This window comes from Stegodyphus dumicola, chromosome 1, assembly GCF_044657685.1.
Source record: "Stegodyphus dumicola isolate Sdum_Otavi_A_Nest chromosome 1, ASM4465768v1".
Lineage (NCBI taxonomy): Eukaryota > Metazoa > Arthropoda > Arachnida > Araneae > Eresidae > Stegodyphus > Stegodyphus dumicola.
This window is the reverse complement of record NC_140768.1, coordinates 213740879-213768770: the sequence shown is the minus strand read 5'-3', so window position 1 is coordinate 213768770 and position 27892 is coordinate 213740879. Positions and strand designations below refer to the sequence as shown.

Genomic DNA, 27892 nt, shown 5'->3' with positions numbered 1-27892 from the left:
ATGCACTTTCTGAACTTCATAGTGTAGCTTGTTGGATCCATGATAGTTCATGGCAATTTCAGTGTAAAACCTAATTTTTGCAGTTTGCAGTCTGGCATAATTTGATTCGTAGAATCGAAATGTGGAAAAAGAATTCACATGTTGTTTCAGAAGTCCGATTTTGTGTAGAAATACCTATATTAGAACAATGCTATGTATAAATCTAATATATCTCCTGAGTTGCGCTTTCGAGACATAAAAAGGTCAATTTGAATTTTGTCAATTGGCGAGTAGAACGGGAGGTATAGAACTGTCCACCCCCTTTTTTTCATGCAGTGTACATATGTTTTCAGTTATAAAAAGATTGAGACCTGTTAATCTTATAAATCTTTATTTTCATTTGAAAAATCAAGGAATTCTCTGAAATTAAATTTTAATTGAATATTTTATCACAAATACAGTTATTATTATCAATTAGATATGTTAGGTAACTTTTATATTTCATAATATTTTTTAAACTATCAAATTATTTCTCATCTGTTTTATAGATGATTAGAGAAGCTAAAAGTATAGCCACTCTTAGTCATCCAAATGTAGTGAGTTATAATAATGCTTGGGTAGAATGTTTACCACCATCTGGTAAGTATTCTTTTTTTTTTTAGGGGGGTCATATATCTTTGATATAGTGTTTTTCAATTTCTGCATGATTAAATCATTGCCTTAATTATTGAATGTGTATATGACAAAAATTATATAAACATGTGTTGTAATTGTTAGACTATTCTATTCATATTTCAGAGCTGCCAGTCACCTGATAAAACCATGAGACTCCTAAAATTTTCATTATATCTTCTGGTCTTCTAGCAAATTTCTAAATTAAATGGCTAAATAAAATGGATAAAAAAAGTTATCTATATTTAGATTATCTCTTTCAAAATTTAGTTCTGGAAGAATTGTTCATTTCTAAGTTTTGAAGAGGGGGGGGAATGCCAGGAAAATATTTTAATGTCAAAATATTGAAAAAATTATTAATAATCACGTTGTAATATTTTAATGAAACTCAATTTTTTCATATTTTGTTTAATTTTCAGCATAATTTTTCTGATTAATTGACATGAACTGTCGTAATCCAATGTAGAGACTTGTAGAATATTTATAATTAGCTTTTCTGTTAGCATTTACTGCTAGGTACATATTTGTATTTAATTTAAATTTTTTAAGTAATACATTACCAAATTTCTTGATATGTAATATATGCACATTAATTGCTTTTATTCTCACATTTTTCATCATGCTTTTTGATAAATGTGTTTTTTCTCCGTACAGAATTTTCACAGTAAAAAATTTTTAAGAAAATTACATAAGGAAATGTGATTAGCCATAAAAGTAACTTAAATTATAAATCATAAATATTAAATTAATATTATTAGTTTAATAACTTGTGTATTATAAATATATAGGCCAAATTTATCAGATCCCAGAATTATTTTGTTGATAGTTGATTCGCTGTGTTGCAAAAAAAACCTAGTTTTTCATATTTCAGGGTTTGGCACCTAAGACATTGAATTCATTAACATTCCACATAACTTCATCCCCAAAAATCATTTATGATTAAGATCGCTTAATGTGCATTTACTGTTCTAGTAATCGTTTATATATATTATATTTATTGAAATTGTGATCATCATTACCTTTAAAAATGTAAATTATAAGAATTAGTGATCATGCAACAAATTCTTAATGACGACGATTGAGGGACAGCCAGTGAACCATATGGTTTTTGAAACTGAAAACATTGTAGAAGGAAATAGAACAGTGGCTATAATTTGAAAGATATATTTAGTCATGCTTCATCTGTGAGTGAAATCCTTAATTATAATTACTAAATGGCTGGGTGAAAGAAGATATGTTATGCATGTATGTATTTAGAAATCCAGAGTGATGAAGAAGAGGTCTCTAATCTTCTTTATTCACATTGTCAGACTTTCCAATTGTTCTGATTTAAGCAGGAGACTACCAATCTTTGATAACACTCTTACCAACCTGATTTACAATATATTTCTCCGAATTTTCTATTATTTTAATTTTTTATTTATTTATTTTTACTAGTTTGGCTTAATATTTTGTTATTTCAACACAAAAATGCTATTTCTAGTGGCTGAAAAAAAACTGTAGTGTATCATCTGTGAACAAATATAATTCCATTGTTTTTAGTAGGGATGTATGATCTGCTTGTGAACTGAAAGAGAATAGATTTAGTTTCTTAAGAGTAAGTGAGTGGTAATCTCACATAAAGGAATTATATCTCTTGCATGTTCTCTTGTTGGAAACATACCAGGAGAGTTTAATTCTTATTTTCTGAAGAAAGGAATGTTTATCCTCCAAAATGGAAATTTTAGATTTTAATTTTTATAATTTTCTAATTTTGAGCATTTTTTATTCCAGAATTTTATTATTAGCTCTGTGTAGAAAGGAAGTTTTATGAATCTTGAAACTACAATTGAAAGAAACCAATCCAGAGAATTAGTTTTTTTGATTTAGTTAGTACTTCCAGTCCCACTTCCCGTTCATTTCTTTTCACTTATTGCTCCATTCTTGCACACCGCTCTTACTTCATCCCTTTTTCCTTATCATATTCATCAAAGTTACAGTTAGTGAGTGGTGAGTTGTTTTAAAAAAAAAGAACTTTCTCAGTTCTGTAAATAAACAACTTTGATCTATTTCCATAAAGAACAAATTTCCCCACCTCTATTTTTTAATAGTGGTATTCTGGAATTTATATAATGAAATCTGAATATTGATTATAAAAAGAAAATGAACAGAAAAGGAAGCTTAAGAACAGAATTTGATATCTGAATTTATGTTTAAAAATCTGTTAGTATATGTAATAGTCATTTGGTAACCAATTGGAAAGTATTCCATTTTCAGCATATTTAGGGAAACCAGAAAATTATGTAACCCTAGATCCTCTTTCATGCTTCCAGAGAAAATCACTGTAACATTAATGTATTCCAGACCAGAAAAAGGGATGTAGTCTTCATTGGGCATCTGTTCAGTGGGTATTGCCAACAGCTAAGTTTTTGACCCTGGTATTTAACAATTTTGATTTCAAAAATTTAAAATAGAGAAACCCTATTTCAATGAAATAAGAAAAATGCACTGCTGTCCACCCAAATTGCAACACCAAGAAAGATAAGAGATATCACAACAACATTTATTTAGTAGATAACATGTTGACCAAGTATCAAATGATTAAATTTATAGATTTCTGTGAAGTGTGGTTTCTTCCAGAATCAGTAGCCAGAGTAGCCGCCATTGTTGGAGATCACTGCTGCCACATGCCTCAGCATTGATTCTAAGAGACTTTGGATGTGTTCTTGGGGTACAGCAGACCAAGCAGCTTCCACACATTGCCAAAGTTGATCTGGTGTGACAGCTTTATTAATAATATTTATTTTATGAAACAGAGTGGACAAACATACATGCACATTCACTAAACTGATGAATGAAGGGCCATACTGCTCTTCCACAAAGGAACCCTCAATTTCAAACCTCACGAAAGTTAAAACAGGTGTTAAATCGTCTCATATACTCTCAACTCAATTTAGAAATTTACTCATTCCACCTGTTACTAACTGTGGTAGGTTTTATGCTGTCCCAAGTGTCCAAAAAATTGGAATTCCTTTTCGACCTGTGGTTTCTAAGTTAAGGACAGCATCATATCCTTTAGACAAATAGTTTATGTCTGGATTTTCTCGTTTACTTTCTAACTATATTTACACTGTAAGAAATTCTAAAACGTGTAGTCAATAAATTTAAAGATATTTCTTCATTGCACTCAATTGTGGTTTCTTTTGATTGAATGATTTTCAATATTTATCAATCAGTTCAATTTTTTGTTCAATATTTTTCATTCAATTTCCTTGGTAATACGGGGAATAAACTTGTGTATTCATTTGGTCATGAAACGATATGCCTGCAGTCTGAAACACCACAAAACAAAACATAGTGAATTTTTTTGCAAGCTTTCCAAGGAAGAACACAGAATAAAAGCTGTGCAGTATGTGAAAAAGCTGAAGAAGCAACAAACATTATTTACAAAACAATCAATCCTTCAAAATAGCACTACAGATGCAAGTTTCATGGTAGCATACAACTTGCTAAACACTACAAACCTTTTTCAGATGACAGGTTTATAAAGCACTGTATAGTAGAATGTGCCAGCATATTGTGTCCTGATGTGAGAAACATATTTGAATGTGCAGTGTGTTTATAAGTGAATGGTATAGTTTTAAAAAGTAATAATAAATCAATGTATTCCTTTATATTAGCAAACATTTCAGCATAAACAGGGGCAACTGCCCAAGTTTTTGATGCATTAATAACAATCCTTCAATATGTGACCTTGGTCACACATCTTCACGACAAAGCAAATTTCAAAGCAATTCATTTCATGTGGAAGCATGTAAAATCATTCAAACCAAAACTAAGTGTATTTACAGTGCAAGCAAATGAAGGCAGTTTTTATCATTTCTCTTTATTATGAAAACAGAAAATGTCTGAAAGTGTTTCTGATACGATTAAGCATCATCTGCAGAATGTTGAGTCTAAATTCAATTTGCTGTCTTATCCTATCACTGCTGATATTGATACAGCACCTGAGTAGCTGCCGCTTGAATTTATTAGCATTCAGTTAGATAACACAGTAAAAGAGACGTTTAATGCTGTGACATTAGTTGACTTTTATAAATCTTTGTCTGCTGAAACATTTCCATGTATGAAGAAATTTACTAAGAATATATTCTATATATATGGGTCTACATATATTTGTGAGCTATGTTTTTCTTGCTTGAAAATTAACAGGAGTAAATATAGATGCTCTCTGACAGACATTAACTTGCAGTGCTGAGAATCTGAGCAAGCAGTCTCACTCCTGATTTCAAAAAAATTGTAGAAAAGTGTGAGAGGGTATATTTGTCTCATTTTAAACTGATTCTAAAATTAAATGTGCATGCAGCTATAGATAATATGAAATTAGCACAGTAAATAGATTGAATAAAATTGCCACTATTTTATTTAATTTATATTTACTGATTTTATGGTACAGTTTACACCTTTTCTGAAATGCAAAGTTAACTAATGAATGCAGTCATTTTAAAAGCTGCAGCCCTCTGCTTTCACAGAGCCAAAACAATTGCCTACTTCTGGTCTAGTAAATACTAGCGTGTACAACTATAGGTCGTAACTGTTAGTTTGTTATGATCTCATAAACTCATTTTCCATTTGTTTCATCACCCACACAACATTATAAGATGCCAGAGGATAATCAAGATTAACTGCATTTATATATTTACTTTTTTTATGATTGTTACATAAGTGGTATATATTTTTTTACTTGGTATTCTTCAGATGTCTCAGAGGATACACTAATAAACTAGTCATTTTGATTTTAGACTCTGCCCAAGAACCGGAATCAAGTTCAGAAAGCAACAGTTCTGATTCATCTGAAGGATCTGATTCAGCTTCAGAAGGAATCTCCAACTTGGATGCTCTGAATTCTGTTTTAGAGTGTGGTAATTTCAAGTATGGAATTTCAATTTTTCTTTAATAAATTCCTTGTAATGGCTCATGGGTCAGTTAATACCCTTTCAGCATAAAATAATTCAATATAAACAGGTTTTCTACTTACTGTTTAAGTAAGAATAGTGTAAAAAAAATCGAGGATTGTCTGTGGAAATATAAACTTTGTATAGAACAGTTGAGGTGTGTTTTTTTTTAAATTTATTTATTTATTTATTTATTTTTTAAAGGTGAGGATTGGTTTTCTTCAGGTACTAGAAAATCTTATGTTTTAAATGAATGCTTCTTAAAGTTTTTTCATTCATGACTCTTTTTCAACATCGAAAACTTTTTACAACCTCAGATATTAAATGTAAATAAGATATAAAAAAATAAATGTTCTCTCATAAATAGTTCATTTCTTCCTTAGGCAATATACACATGAAAAGTAGTAGTTTTAGACTTTGTATCAAGTTTGAAGAAATTAATGGAGAAAAAGTCGCATTGTGATGAGATGGATGATCTTTTTTTCTCCCCTTCTCCTGCAGAGCAGACCAACAAGTCTTGGTGCACTATTTATCATTGCTAAATATAAAGCATCTTCAGTGCTTTCCAGTGTTATTTCCAGTGTTATTCCAGTGGTATTTGGATTTAATGAGCATTAAAGCTGAAAAAGTCATTTCACTTAATATGTGGTGCTTAAATATGTGGCTGAAGAATAATACTAGTTCATAAATTGTATGAAATTTATCACTCTGATACAGAATTCAGTTAAGGTTTCTTGTGGAAATTTAAGTCACTCAACAAATTTCTCTTGGGCTGTATATGGTAGGCGATTAATCTTGTTAACATCAGTCAAAAATAGTTTTACTCCTAGATAGCTTTTTTATATCAGAATTCAATCTAAAATATTTGTGAAACTGTTTCTAGGATTTTTAAGTGATCTGTAATTTTGCAATTATTTATTATAAATTTGCTGATCAAACATTTTGAATGAATAATTCCAGCCTATTTGGATGGCACCCGTAAATTTTCATTTTATCATTCGAAGCAAATATATTGAAGAGACAAGTTTAGATCATACAGTTTCTCAAAAATATCTGACAAATAGGACAGCATTGATAGGCGTAAACCATTTTGTAAAAGAGCAGCAGGATCTGATTTTTGTTAAGTCTAAAAAATGGTGATTTTGTTTAATAACAATAACCTTAAACTTCACCTTCTTGACATCCTTCTCACTTAGGCATGCAATGATAAGTTTTTGTATTCAAAATCCAGTTTTTTTAAAAAAAATTCAAAATAAACAGCTGTTAAGGGTATGGCTTTTAATAAAGTTCATAATTTTGGCAACATCCTGAAGCATAAATTGCTCAATTCTGATGGCCCCCTTCTCTTCTGTAAGGGTCTCATAATAGATTAGGCAGTTTGTAAAAAATAGATGATCATAGCCAGTGGCTTTAACAAATGATTTGAAATTAGTGTTTCTGTTTGTCATGACTTTTGCACTTTCTGTGCATACTCCAGTGCAGTTTTCCCATACTAAATCTTCAATTGTAAAAAATTTGTGCTTTACTATATATGTCCGTCCGAATGTTCTATGAATGTCCTTCTGAAGGAAGTTAAAGAACAATTATTAATTGATGTTTTCTATGCTAGTATGTGTAAGTGGTTTTTTTTTTTTTTTTCTTAAAGAGGTCTAATCTCAAATTCTGTTGGCGATGGAGTCATTTGACAAAGAAATTTTCAGAATTTTATCAGTATATGTATTGAGAGTACAAATAAATCTCTACCGTTTGAAAGAAATGGCACCACCAGTAAGCTATGGTTACCATTGTCTAATGTAAAGTATCATATTGTGTAAGGTTGGACATCTGCTAACAACATACCATTGAAATTTTACCAATTTTATATCAGTATCATATATTTTTTGGTACAAAAATCTCAAGTTTTGAGCCAAATGAGCGTTATTTATGGGAACATTTGATTAATTTTAATTTGAAGAAATCTGCAGCTGAGGCCCATCGATTGCTTGTAGAAGCATATAGTGAGGCTGCCTTAAGGGAGAGAAGTTGTCTTAAGTGGTTTCAAAAGTTTATGAACAGTGACTTTGACATTGAAAACAAAGAACAGAGTGGACAAATGAAAGTGTACAAAGATGCAGAATTGGAAGCATTATTGAATGAAGATTCATGCCAAATGCAAGTAGAACATTCAGTTATATTACAAGTGCCTCAACAAGCAAAATCACATTGTTTAAAATCATTGGGAATGATTTAAAGCAAAGAAATTGGGTCCCATGTGAACTGAAGCTGAGAAACATTGAACGGCAATTTTTTACATGGGAAATACTGCTTGCCCGGCATAAACGAAAGGGATTTTGCATCGTATAGTCATTGGTGATGAAAAAATGGATCTACTACAATACCTCAAAGGAGAAGAAATCATGGAGACCACCTGGACATAATTCAACATTGACAGCCAAGCTGAATATTCATGGAGAAAAATCCTGTTGCATGTATGGTGGGATCAAAACATGATAAATGAAAACCATTACTGGGATTCTCTACCAAACACAATTGACGAAGCATTCAAAGCCCCTGTTACTACTTCAGGAATGACAAAATTATTCACCTGCATGAAAATATTAATCCACATGTTGTGGCGCTGGTCAAAACCTACTCGGAAACATTCATATGAGAATTTTCCTTCTCTTCAGCTGTATTCACCAGACATTGCTCCTTCTGATTATTACTTGATTTGATTGATAATGCATGGTGTGTCTGAGCAGTTTTTCACATCATATGAAGATAACAAAAATTGGATTGATTTCTGGATAACCTCGAAAAGTTAAGTGTTCTTCCAATGCAGTATTCATATGCTGCCAGAACGATGGGGAAAAGTAGTGGCTAACGATGGACAGTTCATTGAAAAAAACATAGTGTATCATTCATTCACAATAAATGGCCAATTTTCGATTAAAAAAATTGTGGAGACTTATTTGTACTCCTGATATCATTTTAATAGCTGCAAGTAATAAAAGATCTTCAATGGTTTAAGTTTTAGCAACTGGAATGTAAAACTTCATATAATGCGAGTAAATATTTTTTTGCTCAGTCATAAATTTCTCAAAATATCGAGTTTCTTTATATGAAGATTTTTAATATTCAAAATGTTCTCTTGGTTTATTAATGCACGAGAGATGTTTGAATTCAAGATGCTTCTTTAATTTTAGTGGTTTCATACTCATAGTCAGAATATTATTACAAATTAAACAAAGAAGTTGTTCATTACTATCATAGTTGTTGAAAGTAAAGCCAGATTGGAGAAATGTCTCATCATATTTTTTTTCACATTTAAGGTACTTCTTTTTGATTAATAGTTCTGAAGAGAGTTTGCAGCACTGCCATTCTGTGTCATTACCATCATTATCCACATTTAACCATTTATAAATGAGTAAAAAGTATTTCTAACCTAAAATATAAGTAAAACAACATCTATCTTAATAATCTTTTAAATAAATATCAAATGAACAGTAATATTGTGTTATTATTGCAATATAAAAACTTACTGCATTGAAACAGAAAGAATTGGCTATACTGGAGAAGGTTTTAGTGACAGTCTTATTCTGGGCATTTAAGTATGCTGCAGGGCTTTATGTACTAAGCGTTTGCGGCATATTTTGATTCTGAAATAACATATGTGTCAAAATTTCAGTGCAACTTCGATATTATGAACCATGTAGTGATACTTTTCAGTATGTGAATATAATTTACAGCCTAATTTGGATTTTATAATTGTGCTATACATAATGTAATATATTAAAGATACTGGAGAGACTGTGACTTATATTTCTTTAAATTTGTGTATTTAAATCAAATTTTTGTGACCCTCAACATTTTGCTTTCCGACTTACAATTTTAGAAGCTCTGTTTTAAATAATAATGAAAATTGCATAAATTAAAAAAAAGCATATGCAATCTTTGTTTTTCTTGCACATAATATTTTCCCCAGTCCCTATTTGAAGCAGTTTTATCATCCATAGTTCTTTTATTTGCCTCTTAGTAAGCTGTTGTTCATTCTTTGCTTTAAAAATATACATATTCTATCCCTCTTTTCTTTTGAGATGTAATTGCTCTTCAAAAATGAGTAGTACAACTTAGACGTACTGTTATACTTTATAATAGTATTTTTTCAATCCAGCCTAATTCTTAGCTTCTCGGTGTTGTTTTAAAATATCACAGGAGTCATATTTACTGAATAAAATTACTCCTATAAATGTCTTGTGTAAAATATTTTTCTCCCTAAAGCTTGCTATTTCTTTCCAAAAATATTTTTGAATGGTTTAGGTGCACATCTTCTAATTTTCTTTCATTTATTTCACAAATAAGGTAAATTAAAATTTTAACAATATTTTTAGTTATTTTGTTGTATTCTGTTGAAGTAAATGCATGAAAATATTGTTATTTATGTGTAATATGATAACTAGTTCATTATGTTTGGTCAGAGAAATTGCGCCATTTAGTCATGAAAAATTAAAAATGGAATTTTGGTAAGAACCCTGACAAGGCTATTTAAATTACATATTTCTCTCAACATATGGTTGATAATAGAAATATTTATTTTGAATTAAACTTTAAAGTTAACAATTAAAATTGCTTTCGTTCTTTGCAGTTCAAATTTCAAGAATAATGTAAATAAAGCTTACATTAGGAATGGTTTAAGTTCAACAGACTCTGAATTTCATGTAAATAATCCTCAGCTAATCATTGACAAAGCATGTTCTTCCCATGAAGATAGTTTCATACAATCTATCAGTGAGAGCAAAGATAATTCGTATAATTTTAACGAGAAGACAGTTCACCAGTTACAATCCCAATCCTCTTTTGAGATGGTAAATATATACTTACATATTGGTTTTCTAACTTTGTAATGTAATATGCAGTTTTATGTACTTATCATTTTAATGTCATCCTTTATGTATATAGTAGTTTATGTGTAGTTACTCGTTACTGTGTTATATGGTTGTGTTGTGTGATCAAAATCAATGTCACATTTTTACTAAATGGAATCGCATTTAATAAATCATAAATATAAAAACTGAAAAAATTGGATTATTCAAGTACATTAATCCTAATTATAACATTCTGTTTTATCTGGGATGACGTAAAACTTAATTTATGCTACAAATTACTATTTTCGTTTATTGTACTGTACATTTTACTTAAGACGTGTGTAATGCGGTCAGGTGCGGTCTGCTAGCCTTGAACTTCAGATTGGTTTGGGAAGGCTACAGTCAATTATGTACACACATTTAAGAACTATAATATGCAAATAATGTGTAAAATTGGTTTTTTAAAGCTAAACTCTAGCACTAGCACAGCTATTTTAATTTAATTTATAAAAATAAAATCTAAAGATCAGTGTGAAAAACCTGTAGTAAGGCAAGGGACAAACCTAAAACGTTTTTAAATTTAACTAGAAAATTACTAACAAAAAATTAATAATTTTATAAGATAATAAATATTAATGATAAATAAAATTGGTTCTTCTGGGGTATTAACTTTCATTTCCTCATACATTAATTAGGGAACTCTGATTAAGTGTTTCTGTCCTTTCAGGCTACTTGAGAGTAATTAAACTGCAGTCATTAATTGAGACGTAAATAAAAAAATAAACTATCTCTTGAGTAAACAAGAGTAACACCCCTGTGCTCCCTATAAGAGTTGAAACATGTTTACAAAAAAATAATGTAAATTACTAATCAGTTTTTAATGAGTAGGATTAAAAATAAAGATGGAAAAAAATTATGTCTTATCCAAAAAAATAATTACAAATCTAAGACGGATTTTTATTTATTTATTTTTTACTTACTAGAACAATATCTTCTGCTCTTAATAATGTAGTGTAACCCTATGAGGGGTAGTATATAAAATAATTTAAATTGTGGTAAAATTTTGCATGAATTGTAACTTATGGAACCTAAGAACACAAAATTTAGATTTTAAAAAAAATCTAGAGTGAAATCCTGAATTTTGAGGGCTGGTATGATACCAGTGCTCCTCTAAGACAGTGTTTCTCCAGGTATCTGCCAATTGTTAATTTTTATTTTTTTCATCAATTTTTGCATACTTTTGATGTGCATTTATAGAGATAGGGGCTTCAATATAGTTATGATCAAAACCTTTTTAAATTTCATTAGAAATTTAAAATTTTAAAAATAAATTTATATCGTTATGCAGTTTAATGATGCCACCCAGCTGAACATACTTATGTAAAATATGGGTAAAAAGTGCTTTTGAAAGTGATTTAAATTCAATATTATTATTTTATTAAAAAATTTATCAAATATAACATTCCTTGTGTAAACCATGCCATGCTGTAATTGAACTAGTATAATGTTATAAGGAGACATAACTCGGGCAAAAAATAAAAAATTTAAAAATGAAACACTACAACTCAGCTGAAAAATTATTTTGTATTTTTGAAGTTATTATATTATATGCTTTAGATAATATATAAAAAGAGCATACTTCATGTTATGATAGCAAGAATTGTCCCCCAAACACTTTCGATTATTGGGCCCTTAATTTTTTGTAAATATAGTTTGAAATGTATCATTTTGTTCTGGAAAAAAAGCTGTTAAACGATCTTATTATTTGATACTGCAAAGCCCTTATTTCGATCAAAACTTTAAAAAAAACTAAAATATTTGCCTCCTTTTTTTCCCCCCTTCTTCCGAAGATAAATGTTTTGCATCTAAAACTGGCCTTTTAAATATTTTCTCTGCTCTCACCAACTGTGAAGACTTATTTCGAAAATCACATATTTGTATCATGTCCCAGGGATAAAATGTCTCTTATGCTTCCTAGTTTCTCATCTGAAATTAACAAAGATGATACTCTAAAGCAGGGATGTCAAACTCATAGGTACACTTGGGCCAAACAAACAAGGTTTAAATTTAGGGGGCCGCATAGGACTTCTTGATGTATAATACAATGCATATGATGAATGTTTGAACCGTGAATTTCACCAAGTTTTTTTCTTAGTAATGCTATGAAGCTCTTGTTTTTCCTGGTCATTGATGGAGCGTCATCTGTAGCTACAGAATTTAATTTTGCCAAAGGTAGATTGTATTTCTGCAGAAGTCCAAAAAACACAAGTAAATATATCTTCTCCTGTGGTAGTACCAGGCATCGGTATTAGTTTCAGTAATTCCTCAAAAATGTTAAAATTCTTGTCACAAGAACGAAGAAACACTGCTAATTGAGCTTTGCCACTAATGTCCGTGCTTTCGTCACAGGCAATGGAGAAACTTTTGAAAATAGATGATTTTGCTTTGATCTGATCACTTAAATTTGCAGCTAAATCAGTAACTCTTTCCGCAACTGTATTTCGAGGCAATGAAATTGATTGAAAAGCCTTTACATTTCCAGGACAATTTCTCCAGCTTTCATTAGGCATTCCTTGATGAAATCACCGTCAGTAAAAGGCTTCGAATGTGTAGCTATCAACTCGGACAAGACGTAGCTTGCATGTACCGCCGCTTCACTTTTTTGTAATACTTTACTAAACATGGACTGTTGCTTTTTCACTCCTAACTTGAGCTCTTTCAACTTTTCTTCTCTCATTAATCCTTCGTAATTGTTATATTTCGATTTGTGTTGTTCGTAGTGACGTTTAATATTATATAACTTTGGTACATTAATAGTATTATTACATGTCAAGCAGATTATTTTATCTTTTATTTCACAGCAAAAATATTTTAATTCCAATTTTACTTGGAATATTCTATGTTCGTCAGCGATTTTTCGTTTAATTTTACTACCACTTGGTTTTGATATAGACATACTGAATACAAAGAAAGGGCTGGAAAAAACACGGTTAACATTAAAAAGTTAACAAAAATTTATTCTTTCCACAAGAGATAAATCAAAATGCTGAAATATTTCTTCAAAAATATTCTAACAATGTCACGAAATGTCAAACATTTAGCAAAAACCAATTCAAAACAGAGAAACTAATTCTATCTCACAGCGAAATCGCTACAAATCAATCATAGCATTAAGTAAACAAACAGTTCGCTAGAATTACAGCTATTACTGAGATGAGTTGTTTGTTCTCGGCTTTTATAAGCTTTATAATTAATTTCTCGAATATACTGGAAACATCTATAAATATCTGGATTTTTGTGGATGGCAACAGCAATTACAAGATATTTATTTATTAGGTTTTAAATGCACGCGCTGTTCTATTTTTAACCTTTCAACGCAGCTGTCTTTTCAAAAATCGTCTGCGTTGCTAAGGCAACATGAAGCAAATCTAATTACAATTCTAAATAAAAAAAACTAAATAAATAAATAACTATGAAATTTGTAACAGTATGAATTAAGTAATAATTAATAATAAAGCAAAGTTCATGCTCCAATATATCGTACAAAACTATGATTGGAAAACTGAGACCATGAGTTCGGCCACATTCGGCTATCGGGGGATGCGTACAAGTTCTGAGTGAACGTGTCAACCAAAAGCTGAAGGTAGCTGAACCCAAGCTACTCACACGCATTTGTAATTTAAGTAGTGTGTGTGTCAGCTCGCTGTGAGTAATCTAACAACACTGAATAAATTATCGTTAATTACTTAGCAGTAAACATTTCATTTTTTTCTTCGTCGATATGTTATTTTATTATTATATATTATTATTTGCCGATATATTGGCCGGGCTGCAAAAATATTTGTTGTGGGCCGCGAGTTTGACATCCTTGCTGTAAAGCATAAAAGTATGCTTTCAAATCAGCAGTTTTATCATCCCAGTAAGAGATGGACCTAAATTGCATTTCTGTTTCCCGTGTTTGTAAAGCTTTCCTTTTGTCTGATCTTATCACAGCCTCTTGGTAAAGATCACATTAAAAATTAGCTGTCAATCACCTCTTATCGTTTTCGCTGCATTCTAGGATTTTGGAAAATACGAAACGACGGGTGTTTTTCGGGGCTGACGGGCCACATTTTACCCCTACAGTTGTGTAATGTTTGATGCTAGACAACAATTTTGAAATCGGTGGGTCTTCATGCGGGGAAAGGGTGAAGTGTAGAGGAAGCAAAGAATAAAAAGAAACTAAAATTATTTTATTCATTCTCAGTACAGGGTCAGTAAACTCATCCCTCCCATGAACATAATATTTAATCCTAAACAACTTGTAAATTAATCATAAACAAATTATTACAACATGTAAATTAATCATAAACAAATTATTACATCATAAACAATTATAATACAAAGAAATTCTATCATTTCACAGAGTAGAGAAGGAGAAGCCTGGTGCTGCCATCTATTGGCTTGGTACCCTCAGTATGGTTGTCGGTATGTTTTATATACCAGTCTTAAATTCATATAAATAATCTTCTTTCAATTATCAGTTCTGACTGAAATGCAGTAAATGTATTAAGATTGAGCATGTGTGCGTCATATATTCGCAGATTTTGAATTTTTTCTTTCCCTCCAATAGAATTTATGAATCCTGAAACATGATACCTTGGAACGAAGTATATTAATTTCATAACTGTAAAATATTGAGTACTGTCATTTAGAATCAAAAGGAAAGGAAACACTAGAAACTTACGATTACAGCTTTTGGTGTAGAAAAATTAGCACTTTATATACTGGTGCCCTTTTAAAGGGTTAAATGTCATCTTTTTTGTTAAAAATTACTTTTTCAAAGAAAAAAGTGTAGTAAATTTAAGGTAAAAATGTATCCTTACTGTGCTGTTTAGTTGTGTTATAAAGCTGAGCTGCCATCCATGGCTAAAAAACCTCAACTAAATGTCTACTAGTTTAATTTTAGGTGAAATTGGCAATCAAATAAGAATATTTTTCTGCTTGTTTAAAGACTAAGGTTGGTTAAGAAAGTACTTATTGGCTATTTTTATCACAAAAATTATTTTCCTGAAGAATACTGCTGATTGGTTTTTGAAACAAAGAATTCAATGTTACGTGCTTCAGTAACGCTGTTGTCTAACATGGTGGTTTCTACAAACTGCCAAGTATTGCTCTAAGAAAATTCTTGTAAGAGGGCTGTCTTAGAAGAAAGTGGTACAAAATGGCTTCAACTTCATATAATGTCTAGTAAAAGACTAAGAAACAGAAAAGTGAAAGATAGCAGTAATCTTCACATTATATTGGCTTCTATAGTGACTGCAGAAAGTTAAATTGGTCTGTAAGCCAAAGAATGCATGCCAGAAAATTCTTTACATTAATTTATTAGACATAATCGCATTTGAAAATCTCCACTCTTAATTAATTCTTCCTGCTCTACTCATCTTGCAATTTGGAATAATGTGATCATTTTATACTTGGAACAAAGATTAAGTTTCGTAGTTAATGCCAGCTTTTTTAAGAAAGAATTAATAAATTTTGGGGGAACTTTATTTTCAGTTAAAGTATTAATTAGTAAGTAAAATAATTTCTTCCTGTAACTTTCTTTAACACTATTTTCCTGTAAATAAATAACATCAGTACAAACACTTTTTATTCTTATTGATTATCAATTATTATCTTAGAAATGTTTTGAGTGCCAGTTAATTATTATTCTAGTTTATTTGGGAGGTAGTTTAATTTTTAAATCTTAATGAATGATTGTAGTTTAATTACTGTTGAGTAGGCAAGGAAAAACAGAAATGCTTAATCAGAGCTACTTAATTATTGTATCAGAAAATGAAAGTGAGTGAGTTAATGCCTCCCTTAAGAGGCAATTAACCAATTTCCTTTGATCTGCAATAATTATTATCAATATTAATTTTTTATTAATAATTTTCTGTCAAATAATATATATATTGAAGAAATATTGATTATATTATCTCCTAATATTAATTTTAATAGAAGTATCTAAAAAGAGTGAATTAGAATAACTTGTTTTCGAACTAAGTGAATTTTAAGATCATACAACATATGTTAAAATTAGTTGCTAAATAGCATATGTAATATAATATATAAACAAAAGTATTATGTTAAAATTAGCTGCTAAATGAGTGTAGATAAACCAAAAAAATTATTGAATATGAAGGAAATTTCTGATCTGCAAAGGCAAACTTTCTGACAAGATTTGTCAGCAATATTGAATTTTGAATCACCAAAGCTGCTCTGCATTATCAAATACAGTTACATGGTCATATTTTCAATAGTCAAATGTATAAATGTATAAATGTAGCAAATTACAGTTGCTATTTTTAACACTATTTTTAAACACTTTATATGAACAAAAGCATTTTCATTTTTTTATATATTGCTTATCTTTTAATTCAACATATACTATTGTATGTGGTATAAATAATTTCATTGCTTTTTCAAAATCCTTTTCTCAAATGTTTTACCAAATTTCTAATTTTCACTTTAAAATCATCACATTATTTATGCTTTACTTAGATTTGCTTAAATACTAATAGTTAGAGAAAAATGTTGATGATTTCTTATTAATTACACAGCTGAGCGAAAAATTCACTGCTATTTTGATCCGGGCTTTGAATCGCAGCAAACAGGCTGGCCACATGGGCATTTTTGTGGTTTTCCTCATATGTAATGTGTATACGAGCCAGTTTTCCCTAAAACGCTCTTCACAAAAGAATCCCTACCCTTAGACAGATAGCCCTTGAGGTGCTGTGCCATAAATGAATAAACTTAACCAAGCCAAAATTAGTTATATATGTTTAGATGAAAACAAACAGTAGCTGGTATTAATTTGCCTTTGCTACCAAATTATTGTTTTCTTTACAAATCTCAGTCAAATACATTTTTGTATGTGTAACTTGTAAAATATATTACAGTCAAAAGTCATTAATCCAGATTCGTCGGGACTTCGGCGATTCCGGATTATCGATTTTTCCGGATTATAGATCATCAGTTTAAATCTGCTAAGATCGCATGCAGAAATTACAAAATTAAAAATATGAAACCGTAATTTATGAAATAAAGAACAATTATGATCTAAAGGGTATCAAAATTTACAAAAAGAAAAAGCTTAATATTTATTTGTTTACTTTATTAAACATTTCTTTCAATGTAAGTTGTTTAAGTTGCTTTGTTTCATGTGATAATACTTTCTCTTTAATTCTATTAAACAGACATAATTTCTTGTTTAGTTACAAAGTTCCACTGTTCAAGTCCTATAATTGTTGTGTCGAGAATAAGCCAAATAAAATAAAAACATCTGCCCTGAAGATAAAGATAGTGCTGACAGATCAACTTCCAGCGTTGGCATTTCTCCCCCCCCCCACTGCCGCAGAGCAGCGTGAAATTGATAAACAGATTTCGGATTTCAAAACATACTTTCGCTTTATAGATCATTTACATAATAGTAAATATACAGTCAAAAGTCATTAATCCGGACTCGTCGGGACTTCGGCGATTCCAGATTATCGATTTTTCCGGATTATAGATCATCAGTTTAAATCTGGTAAGATGGCATGCAGAAATAATAAAATTAAAAATATGAAACCGTAATTTATGAAATAAAGAACAATTATGATCTAAAGGGTATCAAAATTTACAAAAAAAAAGTTTAATATTTATTTGTTTACTTTATTAAACATTTCTTTCAATGTAAGTTGTTTAAAAGTTGCTTCGTTTTTAATGTGATAATACATTCTCTTTAATTCTATAAAAAGACATAATTTCTTGTTCAGTTACAAAGTTCCGCTGTTCAAGTCCTATAAATGCTGTGTCTACCGACTAATTTGTCAATCAAAATTTTTTCGTTTTCAATAACCTCTGTCAATTTCTTCGCTATCGGAAGCGAATTATAATGGCGAGGAATTTGATTTAAATCATATCAAAGATGGAGTACATCGAGATGAAATACTACATTTAGTAAGGAATTATAAGTGAAATAAAATAAAAACATCTGCCCTGATGATAAGGATAGTGCTGACAGATCAACTTCCAATTCATTGCGCGCCGTGGGGTTAAAGATAAACAAAGTTTAGGTAAACAAACGCTAAAGTTTAGATAAACAAAGTATATGCCTTTATCCATTTTTTGCAGCAATTCCAGTTTTTGTTTAATGAACTTTGAAACATACTTTCGCTTTGTAGATCCTTTACATATTAATAAATATATATCAGAAATTCTATTTGACATAATTGAAAGTTCAAGCTTACTTTTATAAAATTGCTCTAACAGTCTGCAAAAAATAATAAGCCGGATCCAATTCGAAGATTAAGGAACAACGCATTCTGCAACATTAACTGAAATAGATAATTAGGTAATTTTAGCTTAGCTTATGCCGTCCGTTATACATGAAACGCGCACTCGTAAACGTATTTTGCGCACGCGCACAAGCATATTCGCAGCTGTAAAGGTCTTGCGCGACGCTTGCGCAGAAAGTTTGTAGCTTTGAGGTCTGGATTATAGATCATTCCGGATTATGGGTGTCCGAATTAACGACTTTTGATAGTATATCAGAAATTCTTTTTGACATAATCGAAAGTTCAAGCTTACTTTTATAAAATTGCTCTAACAGTCCGCAAAAAATAATAAGCCGGATCCAATTCGAAGATTAAGGAACAACGCAATCTGCAACATTAACTGAAATAGATAATTAGATAATTTTAGCTTAGCTTATCCCGTCCGTTATATATTAAACGCGCATTCATAAACGTATGCGCACGTGCACACGCAAATTCGCAGCCGTAAAGGTCCTACGCGAGATGCATGCGCAGAAAGTTTGTAGCTTTGAGGTCCGGATTATAGATCATTCCAGATTATGGGTGTCCGAATTAACGACTTTTGACTGTATAGGTTTGACCTTTTCTTCACAGTTCTCGTACTGTCCATTTAATTTGTAATCTGCCTGGTGATTATCATGTGAAACAAATTGTGAGCATTGCACAAACCTGCAGCTAAAAAACATCTTTGTATAAAACAATGATTTTTCAGAACTTTAAAGAATGCTGAATTCTGGTCACATTTTTAAATTTTAAACTTCATTGCTTTTTAATCTTATTAATTTAGTTCACATTGATGACTGGGACATGAATCTTTTTTGTGTGAACTGTTGCAAAAATGGGAAAAAGTGCTGTCTGAAAATAAATATTGTTATGAATTTTGTACATAATGTAAATGATTTTAGTGAAATTATATATGAAATTGTAGTGTCTTCATAATGAAACATGAAAAGTCTGAAAAGAGCAAAGCTTTACTGGAATAACTATAATTGATCCTTGTATATAATTTAACTGTGTCCATCCCTTATATGTAACTTGTACATTTTATTAAAAAAAAACATTAACGGTATATGCCTTCCAGTAATTTTAAGGAATGGAAAGTACTAGAAAATTTTTGGCAGCTGGGAGAAAACTATATAAGCCCAGAGAGAGAATCAGTTAGTAGTTTTTAGTTCTGAGTTGAATCTCCATGTGTGCTCTTTACATGAGCTTTGCTTTTTGTTTAATGTTCTTAGTAATTTAAAGTGGTAACTGATTGTGCCTTGCCTTACTGAGAAGAGGTGTACGAATACTTATGTGAAAAGGTCTAGAACTGTAAAGTGTTTCTTTTGTAGAAGTAAATTGTATTCAAGCTGCCATCGGTTCTGTGTGGATTTAGAATCCATTATGATCCCATAGGCATGCAGCATTCTATTTCCACCCATAACTAATACAGTACAAAGTCCAAAACCCAGACTCGTCGGGACGTCGCCGACTCTGGATTTGGGATTTTTCCGGATATTAGATCATCAGTTTAAATCTAGTAAGATGGCATGTAGAAATTATAAAACTAAAAATATGAAATCGTGATTTATGAAATGATGAAGTATTTATGATCTAAAGAGTATCAAAATTTACAAAAAAAGAGCTTAATATTTATTTGTTTACCGTATTAAACATTTCTTTCAATGTAAGTTGTTTAAGTTGCTTCGTTTTTTGTGCTAATACTTTCTCTTTAATTCTGTAGACAAACATAATCTCTTGTTCAAAGTTCTACTGTTCAAGTCCTGTAATTGGCGTGTCGAAAATTCCGACTATTGTCAATCGAAATTTTTTTATTTCAGTAACTTCTCTGTCACTTTCTTCACTATCAGTACTGGTGTTTTCTGGATCAAGAACCATACTACAGATTTTGCCATTCATTAATTGATTCATGATTGAGAAGCATTGTCTTCACAATGAAAAACTTCTTTTATATCATCTTCATTTATTACCGCTTTAGAAAATCCGTTAATTGGAAAATTTCACCTTTATTTTACAATATCCAAACCTTTAAAATTCGCGGCTATCATCATCAAATTTAGCTATCATTCACTATACATATTTGGCAATACATCATGTGCTTGGCGACTAACGACAAGTTGTTCTGTTAAATTTTATCTTTCTTCTATCGTGCACTGAGACAATTAAGCCTGAATTGTATCAGTTTAGTTATTCATTATACTTCTTGCACATGCTTAAGGCTTATCAGAGTTCTGAATAAGTAAATTCCCACATATACTTTAGCCTCACTGAGGGCCCGCACTAGATATCTTACCGCCTGATGCAGTCTCTGTGGTGCGGCCATATGAGCCTTGATGCTGGTTCTGGATTTATGTGAATAATAAATGAGTTATTCTTAATCCAAATAGCCCTAAATGTAATCTTTGGATCTATGAGTATCATCAACAAAATTTATTTTTAGCATATGGAAACAAATTTTTGTTAAATTTTTGCTCGTCAACATTTTTTAGTGCATTTAACTTAAATCTGTAAGCATTGCCAAGCATAATGTCAACATAAAAGGTTACCATATTCATTTATTATTCAATTACTAACATAAAAAAATCGTTTAGGCATCGCTACATGAGTCATTACTCAAGTTGTCATGTGTTGATAAGCATGCGGTGATGAAAGGAAAGTATAATAAATAATGATTTGCCAGGTTGGCATCAGATCAATGATGTATATATGTGGAATGTTTGGGTTTGAGATGTGTGCCAAGCAGATACGCAGTAATGGAGCCAAATTACTCATCGTACAAATTTATGCTAAAATGATTGTTTCTTCAATAACAAGGTATTTTATTTAGTGTCAAAGTGAAATTAAGAATAGGGACTAGAGACTCTCCAGATGTTTTATTATACACAGAGGGGGGAATCAAATGTGCATGTGTAAAGCCTACGAGAAAAACATTGTTGGTGATTTTGAGGTCCGGATTTTAGATCATTCTGGATATTGGATGTCCGGATTTCGGACTTTGTACTGTATAAGTAAAATATAAATGAATAAAACACATACACGAAGAAATAAATGCATGCAAATCAAAATTCTGATCATATCTATTCATGTATTATGTATTTTCACTCCAATAATTTATTATTTTAGAACTTAGAAAATAGCATTTTAGAATTCTTTAAGATTACTTACTATTATAAAATAGCATTTTAGAATTCTTTAAGATTACTTACTATTATAAAATAGCATTTTAGAATTCTTTAAGATTACTTAATATTATAATTTACGTAATTCTTTGGCTAATCTATAGCATTTAGACACTAATATTTGGTCATACAGTTCAAGGATGATAGATCTCCCTTGTAAGTAAGCCATAATTCTTAAAACAGCAGTTCTTACACATTATAGTTAAACCACAGCAAAATAACATACATGAAACAGCAAATCAAAGTCCCGTCTTTTTCCGAAAATAAGACACTGTCTTACTTTCTTTTTTTATCCAAAATACGCGCTAGGGCTTATTTTCGGAGGGCAAAAATAAAAGTATATTTAATATTTATTTTACACAGAATACAGAAATTTAAATTTATTCAATTACAATCATGTCATCTTCTTCTGGAACATCATGATAAATAAAATTCTCAATTATATTCTGATTTTCTTCCAAATACATTTCCTGTTGAATCATTGGTCCGAATCTCTCATGTCTTGCAATATAGCTATCTTTAAATGAATACTTCCTGTATAAGTAGCCTGTTCGTAGTGCATTGGAAACATCACTATCCGTTATTTTGTCAAATGAATTTTTTACCCAATTCACAACTTCATGTAAGCCTAGTTTTACAAAATTACCTCGATGATTTCTCACCATTCTGTTTTCAATATATTCATTGATTTCCATTCGCCAATGATCCTTGAATGGCTTGTTTATTGCAATGTCAAGTGTCTGGAGGTAACCAGTCATTCCTGCCGGAACCATTATTTGATCAATCTTCCTCTCAGCAAGAAAATATGTGTCTAGGGGGTTACGGTTCAGCGCAAATTTCACCCCGACGAGAGTCTGCCGATGCTAACGGATGATGATGCCTTTCCTGTGAACGTATCTCTCGGGGGCAAACGCTGAACTGGTTAAGATAAATTCCAAGAATTAATTTGAAACGAACTGTAGAGGTAAACAATTAATTTCTCGGAATATTTTGTTTTAAACATTTCTCTGAAATACGGGTATTAGGAAAACTAAATAAATCAACAGCATTTTTTAACGAATTCTTTTTGTTGCATTATTTTAACTAGACATTATTTTCTGGGGATGTCTTGTTTTACAAAAAGTTCCGAAAATCACGATAGGGCTTATTTTCGGAGGATGTCTTATTTTACAAAAAGTTCCGAAAATCATGATAGGGCTTATTTTCAGAGGATGTCTTATTTTCAGAAAAAGACTGTAACAATCAATGGTGTCTTCTTGCTTCATTATTGGTGAGATCTAGCCAAACCGAAGTGGAATATTGCTAGAAAGCAAAGCATATTTTTAAGGAGAATAAATTAAATTCAGTAAATTTGTTTTTACAGAATACTAAATATCTCTTTCTTTAAGACCCATAGAAGACCTACAGTTTGCAAATACCTGAAATCCACACAGCTTTTCAAATATCAACAATGAAAGGCAGATGGATTTCACTGTTGCTTTTTAGCTCTTTTTAGTTTGAAGGCAAGATTTTAGGAGACATTTGTGTATTATTAGTGTCAATCATGCTTACAGTATTAAAGCAAGCTACTGTATTCTATCAGTAATCAATTTTATAGATTTTGCTTATAACTGAGGATTCAGTCTTTCATTCAAGAAAGATTGCAGTATTCAGTTTTGATAATATTCGATTAATGCAACAGTAGCAAAATGTGACAACTGCATGCTAGACCATGAATTGTTAAAGGTTGTGACACCACATGTTTTGATCTAGATGCATTTTACTGATGAAGAAATCAAGAGAGATTTTAGAGTTTGGCTATGAAAAATGAACAGTCATTAAATTCTTTCCGGAAAAGGAATTATACATATTAAAAGTATTCAGATACCGTGATGAAATTTTTGAGTAGTTGGAGTTTCTATTTCAGGCTACATTTATGCTTACCAATATTTACAATGCTTGGGTCAAAATTATTAGAAATTTTTAATTTTATAATGGCTAGATTATTGCCTTTTGTTTTCCTGTGAGAATGAGTGAAGAATAAAAATTAGATCAACAAAATCAGAAAGCAACAGGTAAGTGTAATTTGATGAAAAGAGGACTCAGACTAAAACATACTGTTTTAAATTAAACTAATGTTAAAGATGTTTGAAAAATGCTAAATTAATTTCATAAGCTTTTTACCCATTTTCATTTTATGTATAAAAATATAATAAGTATTTATTAAATCATAATTTATATATGCTGTAAAAAAGATGAAAAAGTGATAACTTTTATATGCTTCTTTTAATTTTGTTCTTTCTTTAGTCTAAATCTAATAATATTTTCTTTTATGACTAAAATCTGCTTAACTTCAGATCTCATTTTGCATAAGTTTTTGGTCTTCTACTTTATATTACAGTAAACTTTGTTTTCTAATAAAATAATTTTATTGTAATTGTATAGAGTAAAAAGTCTGTAATCCGGACTCGTCTGGACTTCGGCAATTCCGGATTAGGGATTTTTCCGGATTCTAGATCATCAATTTAAATCTGGTAAGATGGCATGCAGAAATTATACAATTAAAAATATGAAACCGTAATTAATGAAATAGAGCAATTATGATTTAAAGGCAGGATTGCCATGCTACCTGGAAAACCATAAAAAGTCAGGGAATTTGAAAATTGACCAAAAAAGTCAGGGAATTTCATACGGATATTCCCCGGAAAAAAGTGAGTTTTGCGCCGATGTTGGAACAGATCACTTTCTAGGCGAATTGTGTATCGCATAAGCATCATTCAGTCAGCTGGCATAGAGCCAAATTTTCGCTGCTCCAATCAGATTGTCTTGAAAGAAAGGCCAGCAACTTTTGGTTTCCAGTAACCTCTAGTATCGAGAGACTCCCATGCGCATATGCAGTGCATGTTGAATTGAGGAAAATACGTATTCTCGTATAAAATAAAACTGGTTTAATCCTAGTATAGGGCAACATGGAGGTTAGAATAGCCTCCATGTACCGTATACACGGGATTTGGGGATATTATGATGAGCAGTAAACGGGTCATATTGGTGTTGGCGACAATTTTCAAAATCATGCCAAGGCCGCAGCGTATACTAGGATTTTACCGCAAAATCTTTTTAACCCTCCCCTTTTTTTTTTAATAAATGCCTTATTTGTCATTTTGCAGTAAAATAAAAAATAAGTCACCTAGGCTAACCATTTAATGTAACTATATTTGCCAAAATATCGTTGATTATTCCAATTCAATTTTTAAATAATTATCTTTATTTTAATCTTATTTATGTCATTTAATGTTGCTTCTTCTCTCTAAATTTATTGATTATTTATTAGTAAATAAAACCTTCAAATTTCAGGAAAGTTTCTCTGTATAATCCTGACATTAATTCTAGCAGTATGATGACATACCATCACGAAATTGAAATACCTGAATTTGATTCAGAAGTCAAACAACAAAAATCAGCGTTAATTCACAAAATTTTCACAGGACTAGTTTCGATGGTTTTACCGAACCATCATCTTCAGCTGCAAAACCGCAAATGAACAAGATAGGAAATAATGTTTAGATAAGATAAGAAAGCCTGGACAAGAATAAGCAAGTGGCGCCATCTGTTGGCGAAACCAGAACTAAAACATAATTTCTCTAAAAGCCGAAGGCAAATTTGGATTGGAATTAGGATCGTTAACTAAAACAGAAAGATTTTTATGAATGTGAAATGCCTCTAGAAAATCCAGTTCTCCAATGGAAGATGTTTTTTGAATAATTTTGGCAGCAGAAAAATTGAAAGTGTGATTTTCGGACCAACAATAAGCTTAATATTTATTTGTTTACTTTATTAAACCTTTCAACGCGCCCATGCATAAAGCATACATTGCGCGCATCCGTAATGTATGCACATTTTCTCCACGCATGCATAAAGTTTGTGGCTGTGAGGTCCGGATTATAGATCATTCCGGGTAATGGACGTCCGGATTATAGATCATTCCGGGTAATGGACGTCCGGATTATAGATCATTCCGTATAATGGACGTCCGGATTACAGACTTCGTACTGTATCTTTTTGTTTTATTCATATTTGTAATAATATGTGTTTGGTCAGATGATTTATTTTAAAAAGCAAACTTTGGTAGTTCTGTGGTATCCAATCCCCATTCAGTCCCATTTATATTAGATGATTTTTACTATACAATATTTTATATAATTTTTCAAATCTTCGTTTTTCTCCAATTTTTCTTTTACATAGAAAGTAAAAGTGATGTTGTGTATACAGATGGAATATTGTGATTGTGATCTTAGGCTTTGGTTAGAATACAGGGCAGAAGGTAAGTTTATATGGAATTTAAATGTGAATGTTAAAACAGGCCACTTTGTTTATGATCTTAGATGTAGTTAAAAGTTTAAATGTGTATGCTAGACTTTATCAAAGTCTAATACAGTATTTGTTATTTCAGTTTTACAAAAATAACAAAAAAAAAGCATTATTATTAAATGATGAGATTTTTAAGGTAAGACTATTTTTCTGGGGGGGGGGAGAAGAATCTCTCATAAGCACTATGAAGAATTAAAACAAGAAAATACATTTTAATTGCTATTTCAAAGACAAAAATAACTAAATTTTATTAATTAAAATAGCCTTGCAAGTATACTCTAAAAATACGGTTATATACTTACATCAGTATGAAGATCTCAGGAAAGTAGGTAATATGTAAAAGAATTTTAAAATTTGGCCAAATGAAACCCAGTTGACTGTCTTCATCAAGGTTCAAAGTGCATTAGAAGGTACATCAGCAAATGTGACACAATTGAGCAAAAAATTATACTAAGTGACAGAGGCAATTGGTATATTTCAAATTTAAATATTGCACATTTTATCATGGCTGATAAAATGTGGAACAGTAGAGGAGAGGATGCTATTTCATTTATCCGAACAACTTGGCACTGGAGTGTATAGCACTTACATCCTGGTGCTTCTAATTACTGCAAAAACTAAATCTGAGGCAGAAGTGCAGTACAGCCTTAGTGTACAGATTTTTCTTTTGTATGTGGGGGGAGGGGTTCCTGAAAGACCATGTACTGTAGAGGTAAATTGTGACTATTCAAACACTTAATCTATTACTGATAAAAGTTAACCCTTAGAACTCCTATGTCGAATGTGGCTTGACATCATGTTTCTTACACCAACTCCTTTGTTGAGCTAGACTCGACCTTATACATGGTAATTTCTAAAAATATTGAAAATGTTTAAAACTGATTCCTCCCCCCCCCTCCTTAAAATTTTTTGTACTATGTAAATAAAGACTAAATTTATCATATTTGACCAATTTATATTATTTTTTATTCTTTTTAGTATTATTTTAACATTAGGATCAAAAGAGTCATTTTTAGTGTGGGGTAGTGGTTGAACATGTTACCCAAAGCCTCTGTTGTATTTCAGGGTTGAAATAAGTCCAAACTCAAGTTATAAAAAATAGCGAGAATTTTAATAAAAATATAAATGTAAGAAGTTAAGATTACATCAATCTGGTATGTGAATAGCACTTAATCCAATAGTACTTCTAAACAGTTACAAATGTTCTGTGCTAAAACAACAACATATTCGGAAAGATTAGTCCATGCTAAATTTCCTAGCACGACAAAATACTCCAAGCAGAACAATGCTACTTCCAATATTCGCGGTGAACATACAGTCTTCTACCTTGGAAATGTCAGCTCGTTGAACGTACAGACGATAATTTTAAACTCCCATACACACTCACTCGGGTATTCGGCTACGCTGTCTTGAAACAACCTCCCTTCACAATGTCCAAACCTCAACTTCCCATCGCTTGTCATATACTGAATCATAGGGAGAATATCCCCTTGGGTAAGAAACAGGTATAGTTGCAGTCTCCAAATCACATTCCAAGCCCCGTGTAAGAGTCCCTTTGTCTGAGAACTATATCCTTGGAGGGCAAGATAACAAACATCTGCGTGACCTTGTCA

The 27892-nt window shown here is 31.0% G+C and overlaps 1 protein-coding gene across 3 annotated transcripts in view; it reads left to right on the top strand.

Moving 5' to 3' along the window:
* LOC118202519 (eukaryotic translation initiation factor 2-alpha kinase 1-like) overlaps window positions 1-27892 on the top strand; it is an 89571-nt gene that overhangs the window by 45990 nt on the left and 15689 nt on the right. For all 3 annotated transcript variants that reach the window (XR_015043485.1, XM_085825257.1, XM_085825262.1), the window contains exons 9-12: window positions 528-618; window positions 5433-5562; window positions 10210-10429; window positions 26154-26232. Coding sequence is in view for 2 of the 3 variants with exons in the window: in XM_085825257.1 (XP_085681383.1) it covers window positions 528-618; window positions 5433-5562; window positions 10210-10429; window positions 26154-26232 (520 nt within the window). In the remaining variant the exon portion in view is untranslated. The remainder of the gene's footprint in view (window positions 1-527; window positions 619-5432; window positions 5563-10209; window positions 10430-26153; window positions 26233-27892) is intronic.